The 19,960-nt window shown below is 53.4% G+C and overlaps 10 protein-coding genes across 10 annotated transcripts; 6 read left to right on the top strand and 4 right to left on the bottom strand.

Moving 5' to 3' along the window:
- Positions 1–185: 185 nt before the first annotated feature.
- Positions 186–1,012, bottom strand: N7482_006680 (uncharacterized protein; the record flags this gene model as incomplete). The annotated part of the gene is made up of 4 exons (XM_056688805.1): positions 186–499; positions 560–676; positions 744–857; positions 937–1,012. 4 exons carry the CDS (start codon positions 1,010–1,012, stop codon positions 186–188), a joined length of 621 nt encoding a protein of 206 aa, XP_056541234.1.
- Positions 1,013–2,229: 1,217 nt separating this feature from the next.
- On the top strand, positions 2,230–4,127 carry N7482_006679 (translation initiation factor 4B; the record flags this gene model as incomplete). The annotated part of the gene is made up of 7 exons (XM_056688804.1): positions 2,230–2,233; positions 2,346–2,402; positions 2,455–2,511; positions 2,570–2,575; positions 2,644–2,700; positions 2,764–3,090; positions 3,151–4,127. 7 exons carry the CDS (start codon positions 2,230–2,232, stop codon positions 4,125–4,127), a joined length of 1,485 nt encoding a protein of 494 aa, XP_056541233.1.
- Positions 4,128–5,824: 1,697 nt separating this feature from the next.
- Positions 5,825–6,783, top strand: N7482_006678 (uncharacterized protein; the record flags this gene model as incomplete). The annotated part of the gene is made up of 2 exons (XM_056688803.1): positions 5,825–6,029; positions 6,182–6,783. The coding sequence occupies 2 exons, from the start codon at positions 5,825–5,827 to the stop codon at positions 6,781–6,783; spliced, it is 807 nt and encodes a 268-aa protein (XP_056541232.1).
- Positions 6,784–7,483: 700 nt separating this feature from the next.
- N7482_006677 (Gfo/Idh/MocA family protein) lies at positions 7,484–8,746 on the top strand (the record flags this gene model as incomplete). Its single annotated transcript, XM_056688802.1, has 5 exons — positions 7,484–7,514; positions 7,573–7,598; positions 7,648–7,826; positions 7,890–8,173; positions 8,241–8,746. 5 exons carry the CDS (start codon positions 7,484–7,486, stop codon positions 8,744–8,746), a joined length of 1,026 nt encoding a protein of 341 aa, XP_056541231.1.
- Positions 8,747–9,108: 362 nt separating this feature from the next.
- Positions 9,109–9,961, top strand: N7482_006676 (60S ribosomal protein eL32; the record flags this gene model as incomplete). The annotated part of the gene is made up of 5 exons (XM_056688801.1): positions 9,109–9,148; positions 9,411–9,483; positions 9,545–9,590; positions 9,659–9,786; positions 9,853–9,961. The coding sequence occupies 5 exons, from the start codon at positions 9,109–9,111 to the stop codon at positions 9,959–9,961; spliced, it is 396 nt and encodes a 131-aa protein (XP_056541230.1).
- Positions 9,962–11,085: 1,124 nt separating this feature from the next.
- N7482_006675 (uncharacterized protein) lies at positions 11,086–12,545 on the top strand (the record flags this gene model as incomplete). Its single annotated transcript, XM_056688800.1, has 2 exons — positions 11,086–12,108; positions 12,198–12,545. The coding sequence occupies 2 exons, from the start codon at positions 11,086–11,088 to the stop codon at positions 12,543–12,545; spliced, it is 1,371 nt and encodes a 456-aa protein (XP_056541229.1).
- A 552-nt stretch (positions 12,546–13,097) lies between these two features.
- N7482_006674 (uncharacterized protein) lies at positions 13,098–13,481 on the bottom strand (the record flags this gene model as incomplete). The annotated part of the gene is made up of 1 exon (XM_056688799.1): positions 13,098–13,481. The coding sequence occupies one exon, from the start codon at positions 13,479–13,481 to the stop codon at positions 13,098–13,100; it is 384 nt and encodes a 127-aa protein (XP_056541228.1).
- Positions 13,482–14,547: 1,066 nt separating this feature from the next.
- Positions 14,548–16,220, bottom strand: N7482_006673 (pseudouridine synthase family protein; the record flags this gene model as incomplete). Its single annotated transcript, XM_056688798.1, has 2 exons — positions 14,548–15,912; positions 15,978–16,220. The coding sequence occupies 2 exons, from the start codon at positions 16,218–16,220 to the stop codon at positions 14,548–14,550; spliced, it is 1,608 nt and encodes a 535-aa protein (XP_056541227.1).
- Positions 16,221–16,746: 526 nt separating this feature from the next.
- Positions 16,747–17,354, top strand: N7482_006672 (acyl-CoA thioesterase; the record flags this gene model as incomplete). The annotated part of the gene is made up of 2 exons (XM_056688797.1): positions 16,747–16,826; positions 16,904–17,354. The coding sequence occupies 2 exons, from the start codon at positions 16,747–16,749 to the stop codon at positions 17,352–17,354; spliced, it is 531 nt and encodes a 176-aa protein (XP_056541226.1).
- Positions 17,355–18,016: 662 nt separating this feature from the next.
- Positions 18,017–18,517, bottom strand: N7482_006671 (uncharacterized protein; the record flags this gene model as incomplete). Its single annotated transcript, XM_056688796.1, has 1 exon — positions 18,017–18,517. The coding sequence occupies one exon, from the start codon at positions 18,515–18,517 to the stop codon at positions 18,017–18,019; it is 501 nt and encodes a 166-aa protein (XP_056541225.1).
- Between the last annotated feature and the right edge of the window lie 1,443 nt (positions 18,518–19,960).

The raw sequence follows: 19,960 nt of genomic DNA, 5'->3' as shown, positions 1-19,960 counted from the left end.
AGAAAGGCGCAATCCGACACGTAACTACTCCGTAGAAGCGCACTAGTTGACTGAATAGGAGAGAAAAATTCAGCGCTGGACGAAGCCTTGTCCGTGCGCCGCATCCCAGGCCTCCCGCCATTACCCAAACTTGTCCCGGGATAGTCTCGCATCGATAGCCGCAGTGTGCAGGGAACAGGCCATGGTTAATCATCATTATTTCCGGTCGTGGTGCTGGTAGAGGAAGCAACTGGTCGGGTCTTCTCTAGTTCTTCGATCTTCTCGTCAAGGAGCGCAATTTCGGCCTCAACGCTCAACAATTTCTCACTCAGCATACCCCGATATTCCTCATCTGACAAGTGTCGGAAGGGAATCCATTTGGATTCAGCCATTCGCTGTACAAATGGCTTGGATGGGTTCTGGGCCTTCTCCATTTGCCACTTATCAACGTAATTAAAGGCACTTTGACCGCCATAGCCGAGCAGGGAAAAAATAACGAGGCCGGGCACCAGTCGACCTCCTAGACCTAAAGTTAGCGGCTCTGCCCAGCAGCAATGATGCGATGGCGGGGGTAACATACCCATGAGCCTTGTCACGACTCCGCCAGAGATGCCACCGCAAAGAGCGCTGACATATGCTCGCTCCTGCGGGGACGCGCTATCTTGATAATGAAGCCTGATGATGTTGCTTCGCATCCCTAGATCCAATGCATGATTAGACGCCGGCTAACTAGCCTTCAGGTGGATGTGTGAGCTAGAACATACACCAGAAGGATGAACCGCATGCAAACCAGTGGATACCGCATGAAAGCGAATGCACCATGGGGTTTCGCGATCTGATGACACCAGCTGCCCCTCCATATATCAAACCGGCAGCGCCTAAATAGTTCCATGTAAGCAGAGATGCGTCGCCGGACAATTCTCCTGAGTGTCGCCTCAAATTCGGGGAAATACTAACCACTCAGGGCACCCACTTTGGCCGCGGCCAACAGCGGATCAGCTGGACTAACAGCTGGCAAGCCTTGTCCACTCATATCGCGAACAGTCCGAGTGGAGCATGAGCTTTCCTTGTATTGACCATTGAAGAATCGAACCGATCCATCGCAATCGAAATCAGAAGGTATATGTCACGTGGTATGTGCGTTATGTAATCTCGTGGGCTTTCCTCAGTGTGGGTGTGTACTCCGTACTTCGACTTAAATTCATCACCTCGGTTTATTATTCATCTATTCATGAGGTCATTTGGAGCCCTTTTGACCTTTATTGTTTCACTCTAAGTAGAAGCAATGTCATTTTAAGGTCTGAGTGACAGTTTGGAAGTTTAAAATAGCATCCATACGTAACCTTGCTCCATGTATATATTTAGCGGAACTTTCCACACAAAAGATCGTATCGGTGGATCGGGCACTCCGCCCTTAACAACTAGGTAAAAATTTGATTCTATATATACTAATCTAGCCAGCATTATATATAGTTATAAGTACAAAAGACACCTATCAGCAAGGTTACCTACCTAGGTAGGTATGCCTCGATAATATTGCGATGTATATTTTTCATGGGGAAAATCCACCCTACGATGAAAGCCTACCGGAATTTTGCATTTAACACCCGGACTTTTCAATAAGAAAAAGATATCTTGAGCTTTCCGCAAATAAACTAAAAGAACCCTTCTCATGGTAATCTTGATTGTTCAAAAAGCCTGCGTGAGGCCTGTAAGAATAGACAGAATCTAGATCGTGGTAGGGTAGGCAGAGGGTCTACCTAGCCGAGTCGGGTTAGACTCGCTTCAGTAGAAGAGAGGAGTAGAGGGGTGTTTCCACTGAAGAGCTAGAACCATAAGTAACCATGTATGATCAAATCCAGAAGAACTCATCCAGAAATGGACTTATTGGTCTGCGAGAAAATCACGTTGAATGCAACTCCTGTAATAGTGGGAGCGGGGGATCCGATTGGGCTAGCGGCACCACTAAAAATTATCACGGATTAACTAACCCGGCCACTTCGTGCAGACCCGATTGCCGACTTCCCCTCTACCAACTTTTCCACGGTGGAGTTTTCATCTGCACGCCTCAACACCTGCGAATACCAGATTACTCAAACCTCCTCCGACTGACTCCTGGACTTCCACCCAGGTGTTTTTTCTTTTTCCTTCCCCCTCCCCCCACCTCGCTTATTCCTCCCCCCAACCGTTCTGTGTGAGAAGCGCGCACAAGTTCGCTGGCGCGTTTCTTGACCTCTCTCAACCGCAATCATGGGTGAGTCGATTCCGCTTCGCTTTCCCCGTCGCTGAGTGCCATGGCGAGCTACATATTGGCTCGTACTAGCATTTGTGTTATGTTGGATCATGGCTGACCTATTCCTTACTAGCGCCCGCTAAGGCCAAGGGCCAGAAGATGAGCATGGTGGAGTTCCTGGGAGTAGACAGTGAGTGGCCGATGGACTCGGAAGGATACTGTGTAATGCTGACTGTGGGAAGAGCCCTCCGGCGATTTCAGCTGGGCGGATGAATCTGAGGAGGCGGGCATGGAGCAACGTAAGTCGCAAATTCCTCGTTATTGGCTTCGCTGATCGTTTGCTAACAAAAATCATAGCTAATGGTACGTTATTCGCCGATGATATGATACGATCCTCCATTCCTGGCGACATAGCTTACTGTGGTTAATAGTGCCCGCTGAGAGAAGCACTCGCTCTTCCTATGGCATGTTTGGAAGCGGCGGTTTCGGTACGATCCTCTACAATTCAAGACTAAGTTCGATGGCAGCGAGATCTGACAGACGCGACTTAGACCGTGACTCCCGTGGTGGATTCGAGGGCCGTGGATATGAGACCCGTGGCGGATACGCCGTTCGAGAGCCGCTCGACCTCCCCACCGAGCCCCCGTTCACTGCCCACATTGGAAACCTGTCCTTCGAAGCGACTGCCGCCGATGTGACTGATCTATTTGCCGACTGTGGTGTGACCAATGTCCGGATTGTGGAGGATAGGCAGCTCAACACCCCCAAGGGCTTTGGCTACATTGAATTTGAGACTGTCGCTGGTTTGCAGAAGGCCCTGGACCTCTCTGGTACCACCCTGATGGGCCGCACTATCCGCACCAGTGTCGCGGACCCTCGTAAGCGCCGATTTGTTTAATATCTGGGCGAACAAAAATAGATAACTGACGGGCATATAGCCAAGGAGACGCGTGCCGACCCCCGCGACATGGACTGGACCCGCCGAGGTCCCCTTCCCCCTGCCCCCTCTGAGCGGCGTGTGCCTGACCGGGGCAGCTTTGGCCGCAACATGGACGCCGCATCCGACGCCGGAAGTGACCGAGGAGGCCGCCGCAACAACTTCGAGTCTGATGGAAAGTTCCGCGACTTCGGCAACTGGGAGCGCAAGGGCCCGCTTTCTCCCCCAGCTGGCGCTGGCTTCCGCGAGGGTGGCCGGCCCCGCAACAACGATGGCCCTTCGCCTTCCTGGGGCGAGGGACGCTCGCAGGATGGATCTCGGCCCCCGCGCCCTGAGCGCGCTGAGCGGACTCCTACCGCTGCCGATATGGACAACCAGTGGCGCACCAAGATGCGCCCTGATGCCGCCGCCAAGGAGCCTAGCAACCCTCCCTCTCCTGTCGCCCCTGCTTCCCGCCCGAGGTTGAACCTGCAAAAGCGCACTGTTTCTGATGCTGTCCCCACCCCCGCCTCTGCCGCTGGCGACTCGAAAGCTAGCCCATTCGGTGCCGCTCGCCCGATTGACACTGCTACCCGTGAGCGCGAAGTGGAGGAGCGCCGCCAGCTTGCTGTTCGCCAGAAGAAGGAGACCGATGACAAGGTCAAGGCTGAGAAGGCGGAAAAGCAAAAGAAGGAGCCCAAGCCGGGCATGGATTCCAACAAGGATGCTATTGAACCCCCCAAGGGCGGCGGTAACTTCGAGATCCTCCGGCGGGCCGGTGAGGACGAGAGCAACGTCTCCACTGATAAAGAGCCCGCGGAGGCAGCTGCTCCCGCTGCTGCTGCCGAGGAGGCCCCGAAGAAGGCTCCCGCCAACGGCAATTGGCGGACAGCTGAGACTCCTGCTGAGACCCCTGCTGAGACTCCGGCTGGAGATAATGATGGGTGGAGCACTGTTGACACGAACAAGAAGCGTGGCCGCCGCGGTGGCCGGTTCTGATTGACCTATGGATACCCTGACGCAGCCTCTGCTTTCGCCCCAACCTGTGGCCTGTAGCGTGCAGAGCCGATGAATGATATTGTCACCGGTGTACCTCAGGTAAGAGTCCTTGTGGGAGACCGGTTTCGGTTTCGGACCACCATGGCCATGATCGTTTATTTGCCTCTGACGACGGTAGTTGTTTTGTCTGACTTTTTCCCATCCTTATGTCTTTTCTCTTCTGTGTCTCTCTGTTTTCATGAACTTCTTTTTCTCTCGGGCTAGTTTCCCGATATACATCTAGTCCTCGCTCTGATGATTTGGCAGTATGAAAAGTCTTTTCCCCGCCGTTGTCTGTTTTCTTTAATGTCATGTCGCTGTTCGTTATCTAGCTATTATTCCCATGCGTCTGACTCGTGTGTGATTTGCCCATGACCATGACAGCCGATGCGAAATGAAGATTATCCTGTTCTCTAGCTTTTCCTTGTTCTGTCTCTTTCCCATGATCGACTCGGGATCGCCTTGCTATGTCCTTGTCTGTCACCGCTCGGGAATCAGCCGCGCTGGGCGTTGGAGTGTGGAGCCAGAGTCTTGGATGCCACTTTCATCCCCAGCTATCACCCTCCCTGATCATTTCTGTCGACAGGCTATGCGAATACGAAACCACTCAGTGGGAAACGCGATCGTCGTTATGTGCCCCTCTCATGGCCTCATGATGATTGTCTCGCGCTTGATGCCCTTTCTTCTCGGTCTTGTTCCCTCTCCGCTCTCTACTTCGGCCAGTCTCTTTGTATGTGATATGCAGAGCTGAGTGCATCCCTCCCATGTGGTCAGTTTATTCTGCCTGTGCAGGTAATGATGGTGCCCATGACTCGTGTTTTTAAGTATAGATTGAAATGCAGTCTTCATTGACAGATCATTCACCGTGCCGAGTATTTACCCGTTTGTAGTTGTTACGTGCCCTACCACTTTTTCCCCCTTCCCTTTTTAACGTGGACCAAGGAAAGCACAGGGCCGGCCACCCTGAGAACCATTGAACCTTCCATCCTCCCCGCATGTGTGGTTCGCTCAAGTGATAGGCGACCGAAAAAGAGCCAATTGGTCGATCATAACTTCTCGTCAGCAAGGGCGCTAGGTCTAGTACCTGGGAGGGCCTTTACAGGTCCACGAGTAGTAGACATGTGCATGGACTCACGGACGGTGCGGGAGGAGTCCCGGTGTCAGACTCCGGAGAGCGGAGGCTGGACGACCGCCGGACAGTCCGAGCCCACAGGGAGGGCCGGGGGTGGGGGGAACCCGTTTCGTAGTCCACCGCGCAGATAATGTACGGGATTTAAATGTTTTGATGGTATCATAGACCCGGGAACAGGCTTACACAAGAGACTATAATAGCTACGGACTCTAGGGCTGCTCATTGATTTTATAACAGAAATAGCCCTGAGTGAGGATTTGAGACAAGCGGCCCCAGCCATTGGGCGGCAATAACAGGTGGCGCAGCATGGAGTTAATAAACCCCTTCAAAGGGCCAACCTAGCATGGAAATGAGTCGTGTTTCAAGAATTTCTTCTCATAACCTGCTCGCTACCCTGCCGAGCTTCCTTTGAATAGCTCTGGTGGCCTTTTCAGAACACCCTTTCGTGTTTTGTTTTCCGACCGCGCTTCCCCGTGCCCTTATTCCTGGACCTTGAAGATCTCGGGGTCAAAACCCCCATGTTGTCATGTCGGCTACGACCACCTCGACGCTCACGACCACCACCCTTGTCGGTATGCCCTCTGCGGTGATGAATGTCGCGACCCTTTCCGAGAAACAGTGTCCAACGTGTGGGGGAAACGGCGGCACTCACGATGCCTCTGAGGCTCAGCGTCGGATCCAGGAGTTGGAGGGGCAGGTACAGCACTTGACGGAGCACGCTGCGATGACTGGTGAGCAAGAGCAACCGTCCATGGATACTCCGTGCCGGTAGACCTGAAAGCGTGGCATGTCATGATGGTGTCGAGGATTTACCTCGAACGAGTCTGATGTACCAGTGTTGATCCGGGACTTCTTGCTGACCGACTCTTTCCCCGTTCGACAGCCAACAAACTCGCCGACTACGAAGACGAACTGCGCCGACGGCGCGCCTCCCAACCAGCCTACGACACGCCGCGAAGCAGCTCCTCTCTCCCTCCGTCCTCATCTCACGCCGAAAAGTCCCCGTCGCCACGCGCGGCACCTGTAGCCCGCAATGCGACGTCGCCGCCTGTGCAGCAAACCCAGGGCCGCCTGTCAACCCTCACCTCACTGCTCCCCTACCGCCGCGGCAGTGCTACCCCGACCAACGCACTTGCGCCAGCACCAACAACGCCGACAGCACCTACGAACCCGCTCCAGCAACAAGCATCGCCCGCTAGCAGCGACAACGCCTCCGAACTGCAAGATGCCCTGACTCGTGAGCAGGGCCTGCGCAAGGCCGCCGAGTCGCAGCTCTCGCAAGCGAGCACCGAGCTGGAGGAGCTGACCGTGCAGCTATTCAGCCAAGCGAACGAAATGGTTGCGCAGGAGCGCAAGGCGCGCGCCAAGCTGGAGGAACGCGTCGCGGTGCTGGAGCGCCGTGATATCGAGAAGCGGAGCAGGCTGGAGAGGCTAGAGAAGTCCATGGCTCGCGTGGAGAGGCTGAAGGCCCTGGTCAATGCGTAGCTCTGCCTGCGTCTTGAATTTTTTTTTTTTTTGCGTTATGACTGGTACGATTGGATTTTTTTTCTCTCTCTCATGACGGACACGAGCTTGGGCGTCTTGTTTGAGGGTTGGATTTTGTGATTCCCTTTTGCATTCTAGGTTTGGGGTTGGGTTTGGTTCTGCTGGCGTATTAATGTGATTCTGGGAATGGGCATGTTTGCTGCGGCAGACGGTTTCTCTGTTTTAGGATCTGCTGTCGAGCAATATTCAGTTGCAATTGATCATATCGATTTGTCGAGAGACCACCACGTTTCTTTCGCAGCACATGACGTGGGACCGGATTTGCGTAGATCAGATCACGTTTTGCTCGGTAGCTCGCTCTTGCGTCATGCATATGCGGCCTGAGGTAGAGTAAGGCAAGGGCCGACCGGATACTCTGGACAAGAAATGGCGGGGATGAGTAGCTCGACCAATAGCTAGAGGTTGAATTCTGGCCGAGAAATACGCATCCCCGACTCTCGGCCGCCAATCGGTCGGCAAGAGGTTGGACCTTCCCAGGCTCGCGAGGTGGATAATATTGTCTGGTGGCCAGTGGGCCTTAAGAACCCCCCCCCACCTAGATCCTGCATGCTCCTGCATGACATCTGGTGGCGTGAAGAGCACTGCTTCGACCTAGTTCTCTCCGTTGATTCCTGCCTATTCCACTTTATTGCTCTAGAATATGTCTGTTGGGGTGGCAATTATTGGGAGTGGTGAGGCCCTTACTCTCAGCATGGTTTCATGCAGCCTCCAAACTAACGTCTGTGACAGGCCATTTTGCCAAAGAGCAGCATTTGGTATGTCAAGTGCTCATACCGGGTAAGACGAGACTAATGCATCATATAGCCTGCGGTTCAAGCTGCCACCGACCTGCAGCTAAAGGCCATCTACTCGCGATCCTTGAAGTCGGCTCAGACCCTTGCTGGCAGCACACCCGCAGTGGATCTCTATTCGGACGACTCCGGTGCTGGTCAGTCCTATGAGGATCTGTTGGCCCGTTCAGATATTGTAGCTGTGATCATCGCGTATGTCCCATGTGTCCATCCATCTCCCAGTTGACGCTGACCGTATGTTAACCGAGGGAACAGCCTCCCTATCCTCGTCCAACCTGAATTCATCAAAAGGGCACTTCTCTCGGGCAAGCATGTTCTCTCCGAGAAGCCCATTGCCAAGGATGTGGCCACAGCGCGGGAGCTTTTGCAATGGTATCAGACCAGCATCGACACCAGCAAGACCTTTTGGGCTGTAGGCGAGAACTTCCGGTATATGACCAAGTTCCTCTTCGCAGCCGAAAAGGTGCGGGAGATGGGCAAGGTCCGGCATTTCCGGGTCCACGTCCACAGTTTGGTGAAGCAGGACAACAAGTACTACCGTAGGTGACCTACCTGGTTCCGAGTAGGTACACGGGCTATTCGAACGGGATGCTAACGAATCACCAGTGACGTCCTGGCGTAAGGCTCCAGAGTATCAAGGAGGATTCCTCCTGGACGGCGGCGTGCATATGATTGCTGGGCTGCGTTTCATTCTTGGTTCCACGGAGCGCATCACTACTGTCTCGGCACAGTCGCAACAGCTGCAGGAATACCTGCCACCGGTGGATACTGTAGATGCTGTTGTCAAGACAGAATCGGGTGCAACGGGCCTTGTTTCTTTGTCGTGGGGGTCGCCCTTTAGTGACAATATTTTCGAGTTTGCCTGTGAGAAGGGTGTGGTGAAGATGCACTTTGATGGCGTGACAGTTAACGATGTAGACTACCCCATCGAATTTGATGGCAAGGGAGTTGCCCCCGAAGTGGCTGAGTTCGCGACTGCTGTTGTCAACGGTCGTCCTGTTGAGAAGAGACAGTCGCCGCAGGAGGCGTTGGCGGATCTGGAGGTGTTGGAGCAGATGTTGCAGAGTGGCGAGAAACAGGGGGAGAGGATGCAGCTTCACTTCCAGACTTGAACCCGCGGTAGACTAGTGGAAACCCGCCAAACAGCTAAATACACTGTTCTATGTTCTATCTCTACTAAGTGCAGCGACATCCTACCATAGATCGATGGGTTCCGAAAAGGGACATCTTGGCAGGGCTTAACCCCCCAACCCTATGATGACATAAGCACCACCACAGTCGCTAAAGTCCCCCAAAGCGCACTAGTGTGGACCGCCCACTTGTCCGCGCCAGTGTGAAGTTTTCGAGATTGACTTCGCTCCGACTCGACAACTCTTGAACGCCCGGCGAGACCCTGCAACACCGCCAAAGTGAGTCTCATTCTACGCCTCTCGATTTGTCCACTCCAATATACTGACGATTACTCCCTCTCAAGATGGTCGCCGCAAAGAAGCATGTCCCCATTGTGAAGAAGCGTACGTTCCCGATCGCCCGACCGGTTCCAATTTCCCCTCTTTGGCCTGGATAGCATCGCCCTTCGACCGACCGACAACTTGAGTGCAAGACTAGAGGAAGAACAGAATATTCTGGCGACTTGCCGTGGCAGGGATGGGAGATCCCGAAGATGGTCAATTCGGTCGGAGGGCGATATTATCTTTGGAGGCCTACACCTCCATTATTACGACAGCGATCGCACATCTGTGAATGAAGCCGAAAGGCTAACACTGTTTGTCATAGACACCAACCGCTTCACCCGCCACCAGTCTGACCGCTTTATGCGTGTTGGTGCTTCTTGGCGCAAGCCCAAGGGGTATGTACTCTCGGTCTGCAGTTCGCTGAATGACTACTAACAGTTAATTTCTATATTTTAGTATTGACAACTGTGTCCGGAGACGCTTCAAGGGCCAGATCCGCATGGTATGTGAAATTGAATTATTTCATTTTTCGGGCCATGGTTACTGATGATTGATCGATAAAAACAACAGCCCAAGATCGGTTACGGATCCAACAAGAAGACTCGCCACATGATGCCCTCCGGCCACAAGGCCTTCCTCGTCCACAACCCCAAGGACGTTGAGCTCCTCCTGATGCACAACCGCACCTTCGCCGCTGAGTACGTGGACACTGGAAACAGCCACTTCCGGACCGGGAACACTGGGAACTAACTCGCCTGTCACAGGATCGCCCACGCCGTCTCCTCCCGCAAGCGCGTCGACATCCTCGCCAAGGCTAAGGCTCTCGGTGTCAAGGTCACCAACGCCAAGGGCCGTGTCACCACCGAGGCTTAAATGGAATGAACCCAAAAGTTCTGTTTCCTTTGTTTTCGGTGTGGTATTCGCAGGAGCACGAGAGGGTCGGGGGTTTTTGTACGGTCGTGATACTATCTCTCTGACGATCACGAATTTCAAGGATTGTGCATGGCATACCGTGTGCGGCTCGCGCTTGGTCTTAGTGCTGGGCGGATAGAGCAAGAGAAAATATTTCTCTGAAATGACAAACAAAAATTGCAAAATCTTCTTCTGCCTTGATACGATGTATGAATCTATGATGCGTTCCATCTAGTATATGGCATTCTCAGCACATTCGGTTGTTCCTCGGGGCCTGTGGCATCATGATTTGGACCAATGAGGACCGAGTACTGTAAATACCCGAGGACGCTGAGACTGTAGCACCGGTTGATCCTGCTGCACTTCGGTCAATTGAAGTGGCGTCAGGTCAGTTGAAACAAGCCCGAAAACAACCTTCGACTACGCGGACTGCCAAGTCCGCCGAACTATATTATAGACTTAGAAGCGACTGCCTAAACCCAAACCCACCAGCCCCCCAACAATGACGCATTATTCTCCTTCAGAGGTGCAACTCCCAAATCCAAACACCGCCCCCCTTTGAAGTGGGATACTGCGCAGGTTGACTGATCGCCCGACCCACCTGATCCTTTCACTCCCGTCCTCATCCAGGGGTCCTCGTGTCGACTGGCCCCCGTGGGCACGGCCGAGAAAGGACCTGGCCTGGCTCCGAACACACACGCCAGTTGCAATTGTGATCCTTGATCCTGGTGTCTTGTCCACAGCCGGTCGATCCATCCAGACTGGCTTCCTGCGGCTGATGAAAAAAGCAACCCAGGATGTACGGAGTACACCAGCTATCATTACCTGGTCGAGCATAGCGGTGCCACTTATGAGATCTGGCCAATGTCTAGCCTCAGACAAAATAGCCCTCCCCTAAACAAGTCTCCACCATCGGGTCTTGGAACTTGTCACCGGTCGGTCGGATTCAAAGGGACCTCCTGGAGCGAGCAGATCGGAGAGCTCGTTATACCGATCTCCCAATTCTGCCTGGGTCATGGAGGGCCACTCTCCGTTTCTCTCCTTCTGCTAATCTCCTCCCGATCCCCTCCTGCTCTCCCCGCACGATGCTGGCCCTTCCTGCCCGGTATGGGCGCTGGGTGCCTCTTTTGGGGCTTATGACGCTCGTCCTGCTCTTCCTCCACCTAATCGCAAGCCTGGAGACACAAAAAACCCAAGTGATTTTCGAGCCAGAGTCCCATCCCGCCGCAAAAAATGAGACCGAGTCCAAACCCAAAGATAAAACATCACACTCTTGCCGCCCACTTCCGGGCGTGGAGAATATTTTGGTGGTGATGAAGACGGGCATTACGGAAGCCCAGGACAAAGTGCCAGTGCATCTCCGCACAACATTGCGCTGTATCCCACACAAGCTCATCGTCTCCGACTTTGAAGAGGATATCGCGGGCGTCCGGACGCACGACGTCTTCCGCAATACTAGCGAGTCGCTATTATTGAACGGCGATTTCGCCCTATACAATCGAGCCCGTGCGGGCGGCCGTGACGCCCTAACTCAGCAGGACCACACTAAAGTGGCCAATGGTGCGGCTGGTATGACGGACAATCCAGGCTGGAAGCTGGACAAATGGAAATTCCTGCCGATGATCCAAGAAGCACGGGCCTATCGTCCAGATGTGCAGTGGTACGTCTTTCTGGAGGCCGATACATACACAATCTGGCCGAACCTGCTCGCCTGGCTGGCCCAGCTCGACTCGCAGAAAAAGCTCTACCTTGGCAATCAGATGCAAATTGGGGAAGATGTTTTCGCCCACGGCGGGTCAGGCTTTGTGTTATCTCATGCCGCGATGCATGCCGTTGCCGACTATCATGCCGCCCATGTCGATCGTTGGAATTATATCACCGAGACCCAGTGGGCGGGCGATTGTGTATTGGGCATGGCGCTCAAACAGGCGGGGGTGGATTTGACCTGGTCCTGGCCTCATGTCATAGCTCAGTCATTATGGGAACAAGATGCGCTTGGCGAGTCATTCGGCAGGACGCAGTGGTGTTATCCTGCTATGACATTCCACCATATGACGCCTACAGACATCGATCGTTTATATGAGTTTGATCGGAGGTGGTTCGCAAACGTGAGCTGCACATCCCTTTTGAGTCGAAACAGGGGAGATCTTTGATCCCCCTCCACCATTCCGCTCAATTTACTGACTTATATCCTTAGGAAAACAACACCGTCCTTACGTACAGCGATATATTCCGCAATTTTGTCCGCCCTATGCTCTCCGACCGGCTGGATAACTGGAGCAATTTCGCTGCAGACGGCGTTGCGCTCCGCAACGAGAACCCAGTCTCCAAGCCCCAAGCCTTCCACCACTGCGCGGAACTATGCGCTCAGACCCCAGGCTGTATGCAGTATCGCCTGGACGTGGATGGCAAGTGCTACACGTCGGATTGGGCCCTGCGTGGTCTTCCCACTCCCGGCGTACGGTCGGGGACGATGATGTGGCGTGTGGACGCTGCGATGCTAAAGAAGGGCAAATGTAAAAAGCCGGAGTGGGTATTGGAATAATTGACAAGTTGGTTTTTTCCGTAGCATATGAATGCGGGGGATTTGATTTGGTATATATACCACAGCTATATTTGGGACGCATCGAGCGAAATTGGGATCGAATACAGGATTTGGGTGGGAGCTCGTGTTTAGATCGGAGTTTTGGGAGGACCTTGCTTGTCTGCATTTTCTTCAAGGCGCTTCAATGCTTTTCAGGCATCTCGGGTTAGAGAGACCAAGGTCTAGTGAGTCGTGATCAAGGGACTAGGACAACTTCCGCTGTCCTCTGCCTTTTACTATATGGACCTCTTACAACACCTTACTTGAGTATAAGAACAGCTAGGGATGTCACAAAGAGTGCGCATACTTGTATTTGAATGATAAGATAGTCCGATAGTGCCTTGAAGCGCTATACATCGTGCTCACCTGGTCACGCACCGGAGGTAAAAATGCCTGTCTGTTCATTTCGACACTGAGGAGGCCGGACAAAGGGGGAAAATTGACCACGGCTGTATCGTCGATAATTGAAAGACTGCACGCTGGTATAGAGGGTAAGTCATCCCTCAAACAATTTCACTGCCCAACCCACTCGGTAGCCTGCTCCCACACCGACTCGTATAGACCTTGCTCATCCAACTCCGCCATAAACATAAGCTCCATCTTCTTCGCGGGCTCATCCCCAATCCCCAGGTCACAAAGCAGCCTCGCGGCAATTTTATTGTTCTCCTGTGCAAAGAACACGATAGAGGATTTCCAAGTATGGCACTTCTCTCGGAAGTAGGCGACCTTTTCCACGGCGCGCTGGAAGTCCGTTTTGTCGCCGCCGGCCATGAAGCGGAGATAGCTGGGGCTTATTGTCGATTCGCAGAATGATCGTGCGTCATCTGGATTTCCAACGAAGACATTGTCAAGGAACTTTTTGAATTCCTCAGGAGAAATTTTCTTCGAAGTAGACATGTTCAAGACGTGGTAGGGCAAGATTGAAAGACGTGATAATATCGACAGAGATGGATCATTAAGTAATTTTTTGGGCGCAATCAACTGGTGTCACATCTTGGCTGGGAACGGCTGGTTTAAGAACTTTCCCAAATTTCCAGGCTGACTGCTGACGACGGCTAAATCCCCCGGGCTTTGCTTCCTGATTAATCCATTTCTCCGTTTAAGAGGATTTGAGGCCCCCAACGAGGGCCGAGCCACGTCACACGAAGGGGCAGCTGTCAGTCCATAATTTCTTGTTAATTGTTAATCTTAAGAGCACCCAAAGGCTAGAGAGGAGTAAAATGATTGAGCAAATGGAACAGAAGCAAGGAAACATGTGACTACAATTGATGTTGAAGGCGGCCTCGGACATGGAGGATAGATGGGGTATCATTCGGCAGATCTCCGTGGACTTCAACAACAGAGCCATTGACAATGCTGCTCACCGCCGGGAAAGGAAAGCCGCAAGACCTGCGACCTCTTTTGCAGGACCTGGGCGCCCCAAGGCCAAGCTCCGGTTCCATCTGCTCAAGGTACCACCCCCCAGAGTGTTTGCAAGGAAAAGTGGGTGGATCCGATGCGCAGTATACGGACATGCCAGCGATACAGCGCAAGCCACAACTCGCAGACTGTGGGTTGTTCCTTCAGATTTCTATTGTAAGAAGGTGGAAGACGGAACAAACTACATAAAATCCCTGTGTACCGCGAAAGGCCATTGTTGGATTCAGCTACGTGGGTTTTGCATGAGGGGCGTGAGCTGGAAGCTATCATGTTCTGGAACAGATATATAAATTTTGCCGAGTGAAAATTGTATAGAAAGCATGACATCAACACAAAAATATATGGAAGTGTAAAAATTGGCTTCCAATTCAGTATGCAAACCAAAATGCTATATGCCTATGCCCCTTTTTTGATGCTCGGATTGAACAAAATATCTACCGTCTGAGGTCTATCTAGAGATATGGTATCATGGTCATCGAAATGGAGCTATGAAACAATGCAAGCCAAGCCATAATGCACAATAGGAGACGTATGCATGGATTCCTCAAGGATTTGACGGAGGCGTCGGTTCCGTTTCCTTCGGCTGGGAAACGACGCAGTTCAGACCATGTCTCGGGTCCGAAAAGTCGAGTAGTCCAACGCCTCGAACAAGAACCGTGCTGGAAACGGGCTTTGTCTCCTGGTCATCATCCACACCGATCTCCGGAGGAACAGTCCCATGTCCAACCACGATTTCCTCGCTCTCCGGAACAGGAACCCAATCAGGGACCTCACACGGTCCGTCCATCCCAGGTGGGGGGCGACCCCAAGATGGCATCGGACTGCGGTATGCCCAGTCGCCGTCGCGGTCAGCGTAAGCTACGGCGTGCAGGAAGATACCGAGCTCATGGGCCCCCGGGTCGGTATAGAGCTCCGTTCCACAGACATCACAGTATTTGCCAGACAGACGCTCTCCCTTGCGCTTCTCATAGTCTTCTGAGGCGGCTTGCTGTTCTCGATGCATGATCTCCGCGAGGATGGCAGGATCGGTCCCCGGCGGAACGTTCGGCGCGGCGGTCAAGTGGGTGCGGTATGAGACTGTGTCGGCAACTTCGGTTTTGCCCATACGGTGGAGCCGCTCCATAATTTCATCATCACGATCGCCGCTAGTTTCGTGGCGGCCAAGCTCTGGTCCAAACACACGACGGTTCGAGTAGATTGGGTCGTTGGTGATTGGGTGACCCAAGAACTGGAGGTGCACTCGTATCTGGTGGGTCCGTCCAGTCAGGGGGAAACAGTGAACAATGCTGTATCCCTCGCTCTCGTTGGCAAGGGCCGGCGGGGGAGTCACCGCGCCGCTGGAGGCGTGTTTCTCTGCAGAGGCGATAGCCGCCTGAGGGGGATAATATGCCAGACGACGGAACTTGGTCGTAGCCTCTTTGCCCGTAGCACGCACACGGTTCAGACCCAGCTTTGGACTGACTTGCATAATGGGCTGGTCACAAACCACCACGCCGTCGGGGAAGTAGCCCTTGACACGGGCAACATACTCCTTCTGCACGGTTCGGGCCTGCAACGCTCTCGCCATCTTCTCGGCGCCCTTGGGGTGTTTCCCGATAAACATGATTCCCGAAGTCAGCCGATCCAGCCGGTTGCATGGCCGTGGAATCCACTCCTGGCCACGCTCTGCGCGCAAAATCTCAACGATCGAATTGTAGTGGTACCGGCCAGCGGCATGAACGGGCACACCGGCCGGCTTGTCAATGACAATCAGGTCATCATCTTCGTGGATAATGCCAATCGGGAGGCTGGTCACTGCAGGTTCGTGGCGGTGGGTAGTGTGCGAGACGACCTGGCCGTTCTTGATGATGGTATCGCGGCCTGCGGTCTTGCCGTTCACGCAGATAAGGCCGTTGTCAAGGGCATTCCTCTGATAGACAGATTGTTAGCTCTGACACCCCAATCCATGATTCCAAAAGCTTGAAACAGCCATACATAGTAATCTGGTGCCCGGTCTCGGAATTCCGAGGTGAAAATGTCCTCTAGGTTTCGACCCCGCCATCGCTCCTTGCAGTTTGTGTTATAGGTGTAATGATAGGGGCGAACACGGCGCAATCCACCCTCCATAAAGTATGGCGCAGGCCATGGATCACAGGGAGTTACAACCACATCGGGAGGCTTTGCGACGGTGTCTGGAGGAGGCACCTTGAGCGAGGTGTCGACGCTGACGAGGGCCATGCAGGGCGGTGAGGGCAGAGGATATTTGCCTCGCCGCAGCAGATAGGCCGTGATTCGAGGTGAGGGAGCCAGGGAGGCAGGTGATTGTCAAGGGTGTGGTAGGTCTCTCAGCGAGGATTACGATGTTGTGGTGGCGGGCGACAAAGTTTCGGCGGAAAAAAATTGCGGGCGATTGTGACGATAAGGCCAGGCACGGCGGAGGTCGCGATCGCGGCCCGTACACCCACCGGAAGAGTCCATGCCCTCTTCAGCGCCTGGAAATCTACATCTTTCATTCTAGTTAGTCTACCCCATATCATATGAACATCGGCCACGCCTTATTTAATCGCCCCGGAAGTCGTAATTCAGACGAATGTGAAACCAGCTTACCTAATCCCCGTCCGACCTCGGTCCATCTGCTCCGAGGCTGCCAAGATGCCGCATTGTCAAGGACAATCACTCCTCTAGATCCGCTGGACGGTATCTGACCATTATATCCTCTCCAAACCCCCCCCCCGCCTGAGAAACTAGCCGATACTATACAGTCATGGAAGCTCCAGATTTTGAGGCCAAGAAGCGCCGCAAGCGCAGCGATTTTGGCTACCACCAAGTACACCAGACAAGATGGTAACGGCAACCCAGCTCTATGATTCCCTCCCCTCCCATCACCAGTGCAATGCCAGCTAACATTGATGTTTGACAAGGTTTGATAATGACATGTATGCGCATCTGAATAACACCGTTTACACTGCCCTCTTCGATACCATCGCAAACGCCTACCTGATCGAGCACTGTGGCAGGAATCCCTTTAGTGTCAACAACCCTACTCCCACGAGCGTGAGCGGGCAACCATCCAATTTAAGCGTTGGTGATGACCAGATTGGACTTATTGTCTCCACTCACTGTGACTTCTTCGCGTCGGTGGCATTCCCGGACGTATTGGAGGTGGGTCTGCGGGTCGCCAAGCTGGGCTCGTCTAGCGTCACATGGGAGATCGGGGTGTTCCGCAAGGGCGAGGAGGATGTAAAAATGGTTGGCACATATACCCATGTTTTTGTTCTGCGCGAGACAATGCGCGTTGGGAAGGGTGGCATGGTGAAGCAGGTGCGCCAAGGACTGGAGAAGCTGCTGGGTCCGCCGGAGGCTAAGCTGTGATGGTGTGCGCTGCAGGCCGTCAGGATCTGAGCCTTAATGTCGAGTATTTACAAATGCAGCTAGTGCCACACAAGTGCCACAGACACCACATATCCCCAATGGTAGCCTGTTCATAAGCCATTCTATTATGATCTGGACCGCAGATTGGGGTACCACGAACATTCCAATGCAAGTGCGTAGGGCAGAGTTTGCATGGGGATAATAGATCACACAGGAAGTGAGCAATCGGGAGAGATTAGGAAACTGGAACCGAGTCGAAGAGGGAAATATCTCCGCGTGATGCAACTAATCGTCGTATCAAAATTCTATGGAATGTGCGTCCCCCAATGAACGAGACCAAGGCCTGACACATCTACCCATGCGCCGTCGAAGATCATTCAAAGAGACTCGATGAAAGCAAGTCTAATCTAATCTCTATAACCTCCAAAAGACTAAACATATAAGAACCGTGTTGATAAGAACCGAAACGGAGACATAACTATCCCGTAGAACCGAGATCAAAACACTTTTGGTGAACAGACAACACAGACACGCTTGAACGCTTTGCAAAGCCAAAAGAAAGCGCCAGCGGGTGCGTGTTGGGAATCAAGGCCATTTGAAAATAGAATAATAACAGTGGTAGATAGGATAACCACCGGTGCGGTGGCTAGCTGAAAGGCCGTTCACTCGAACTTGCCTGCGATGATACTGCTGCACCGGGACACATTGGCACTCGTGGGGGGAGAAGCGCGGCGGCGCAAGGTCTCTCCATCCTCATCGAGCCACCACTTGGGATAAGGTCCAGGAATGAAACGACCCTTGGCATCCCAGCCAGCAACCCAGTGGACGCCGTCGTCGAGAAGGAAGAAGTGCAGCTGCTCGGGAGGACCACCCTTGTGTAGCGGAGCCGAGAACCAGCGGCTGCGCTCTGCGAGCTCGGATTCAAACATATATCGGTGGAGGATGCGGCAGTAGACCAGAGCAGCAGGGACCTTTTCTTCGTAGTCACATCCATCACGCTGGATGAGATGCCAGCCGCGACCCGGGAAGAACTTGTAGGTTCCGGGGACGGGGGTTTCCCAATGCTGCTCACGGTTCACATTGCCGTCGATGCGTTCGCCTTGCTGGAACCAGTAGGAGGGACAGCAGAGGGTGCGGAGACACAGGAAGAGATTGGGGGCCATGGTTGGAGATGGCAATATAAAAGTCAATAAAAGGCGCACGGATTTGGGAAAGGATCTTAATAGATCGTCCAAACAGAATCGATGTATAAGAGGTCGGGGTAATGGAAGTAGCGCTGGAATGCAGAAAGGACAAAGGGACGAGACGGATGCTATAAGTGGACGTCCATGGTGACAAATATTCGAGAGCAATCAGTCGAAATCGAGGTGTGGGGTGAGACGGGTGCCTTCAGCTTTCACAGAAGCTCGGTGAAGGTCCCTGGGGGTTGTGCCTTCTTAACACAAAGAATGTGGAAGGACGACTGCAGCAGGCACGGGCCGTAGTCCGAGGCAAGGACGGGTTGGGAATGTCCAATGGCACCGGGACCAGGGGGATCGGAGAGAGAAAGAGGTGTCGCGTTATCGTTGCGGTGAAGGTCAACCCGACTTCCCCGGCTTGCGAATAAGAGCAGCTAGACGGGTCGGGAGGGGCCGTGATAAGCTTGCAGCTAGCGGGCGCCAGGAACAGCTTGGACCCTGCGATATGAGAAGCTGAGGGGAAGGAAAGGAGAAGGATCCGGGGCGAATTAGATGAAGGCCGGAGAATTGGGTTGCGGAATTGGGCGCAGCAATCGGCAACACGCACGCACAGTCGCGTTCAGTTAGCCCGTGTTATTGCTCAGCGCGGGCGCATGGTAGAGAGGAAGCATTTAACTGGAGGAATGTCGACATGGTGGTGAGAAGACGGGGGGGTTATAGGGGGGAGGGAACGGGGAGTAAAAACCGGAATGTGTGAGAGATATTATGACACTATGGGGCGGTCTGGAAAAGTCAGTTGCCACGGGCCCAGCTAGCTTTCCCAGATGGAGCCATCTGGCCTCCGCCAACGCCTTTCTGATGGAAAGTGTGGGACCTGAGGGCCCTCTTTGGTAGTGTGATGGCTGATATTTTCTGCGGGTGGAGACTCTTCCCGAGACTTGGCACTCCGATCCGTTGGTTCGCAGGAATTGTTTTCTATATAGGGCTGCGTCTCTGGAGCTTCTGGATTTATGTTAGTGCGTTGACTCATAGCAGTCTGCCTATGGGACTATTTTTGGAGTCCATACGGACTATACTTCTCGCAGTTCGATGCGGTGTCAGCACCACAGCGGTCTCGCCGTCTCACACCTGCACGGGCTCTTGGCATACATAAACCTGCAGCCTACGGTTTCTCGGCAAGCCGCCGGTGGTGCTGTGGCGCCGCCCGCGTGGTATTTTCAGCCTTATGCGTTGCGGTTAAGTCCAGGGAATGGACACGGTCATCCCAGCCACCTGACGCGTTTCAATCGATTTGTCTTTCGTGCATGTTCGAGTCTCTCCCGAGCTGCTACATTGGGCTATTCCCATGCCCCCATTCCATCATTTTCATCTGATTTTCGTCTGCTTCTTGGCGCCCGGGCAGGATCGGAATATTTTCTATCCTGCTTA

Source organism: Penicillium canariense (genome assembly GCF_028826845.1).
Source record: "Penicillium canariense strain IBT 26290 chromosome Unknown utg000004l_segment0_segment0, whole genome shotgun sequence".
Lineage (NCBI taxonomy): Eukaryota > Fungi > Ascomycota > Eurotiomycetes > Eurotiales > Aspergillaceae > Penicillium > Penicillium canariense.
Note: the sequence above shows the minus strand (reverse complement) of the source record. Positions and strands in the feature narration are given on the sequence as shown.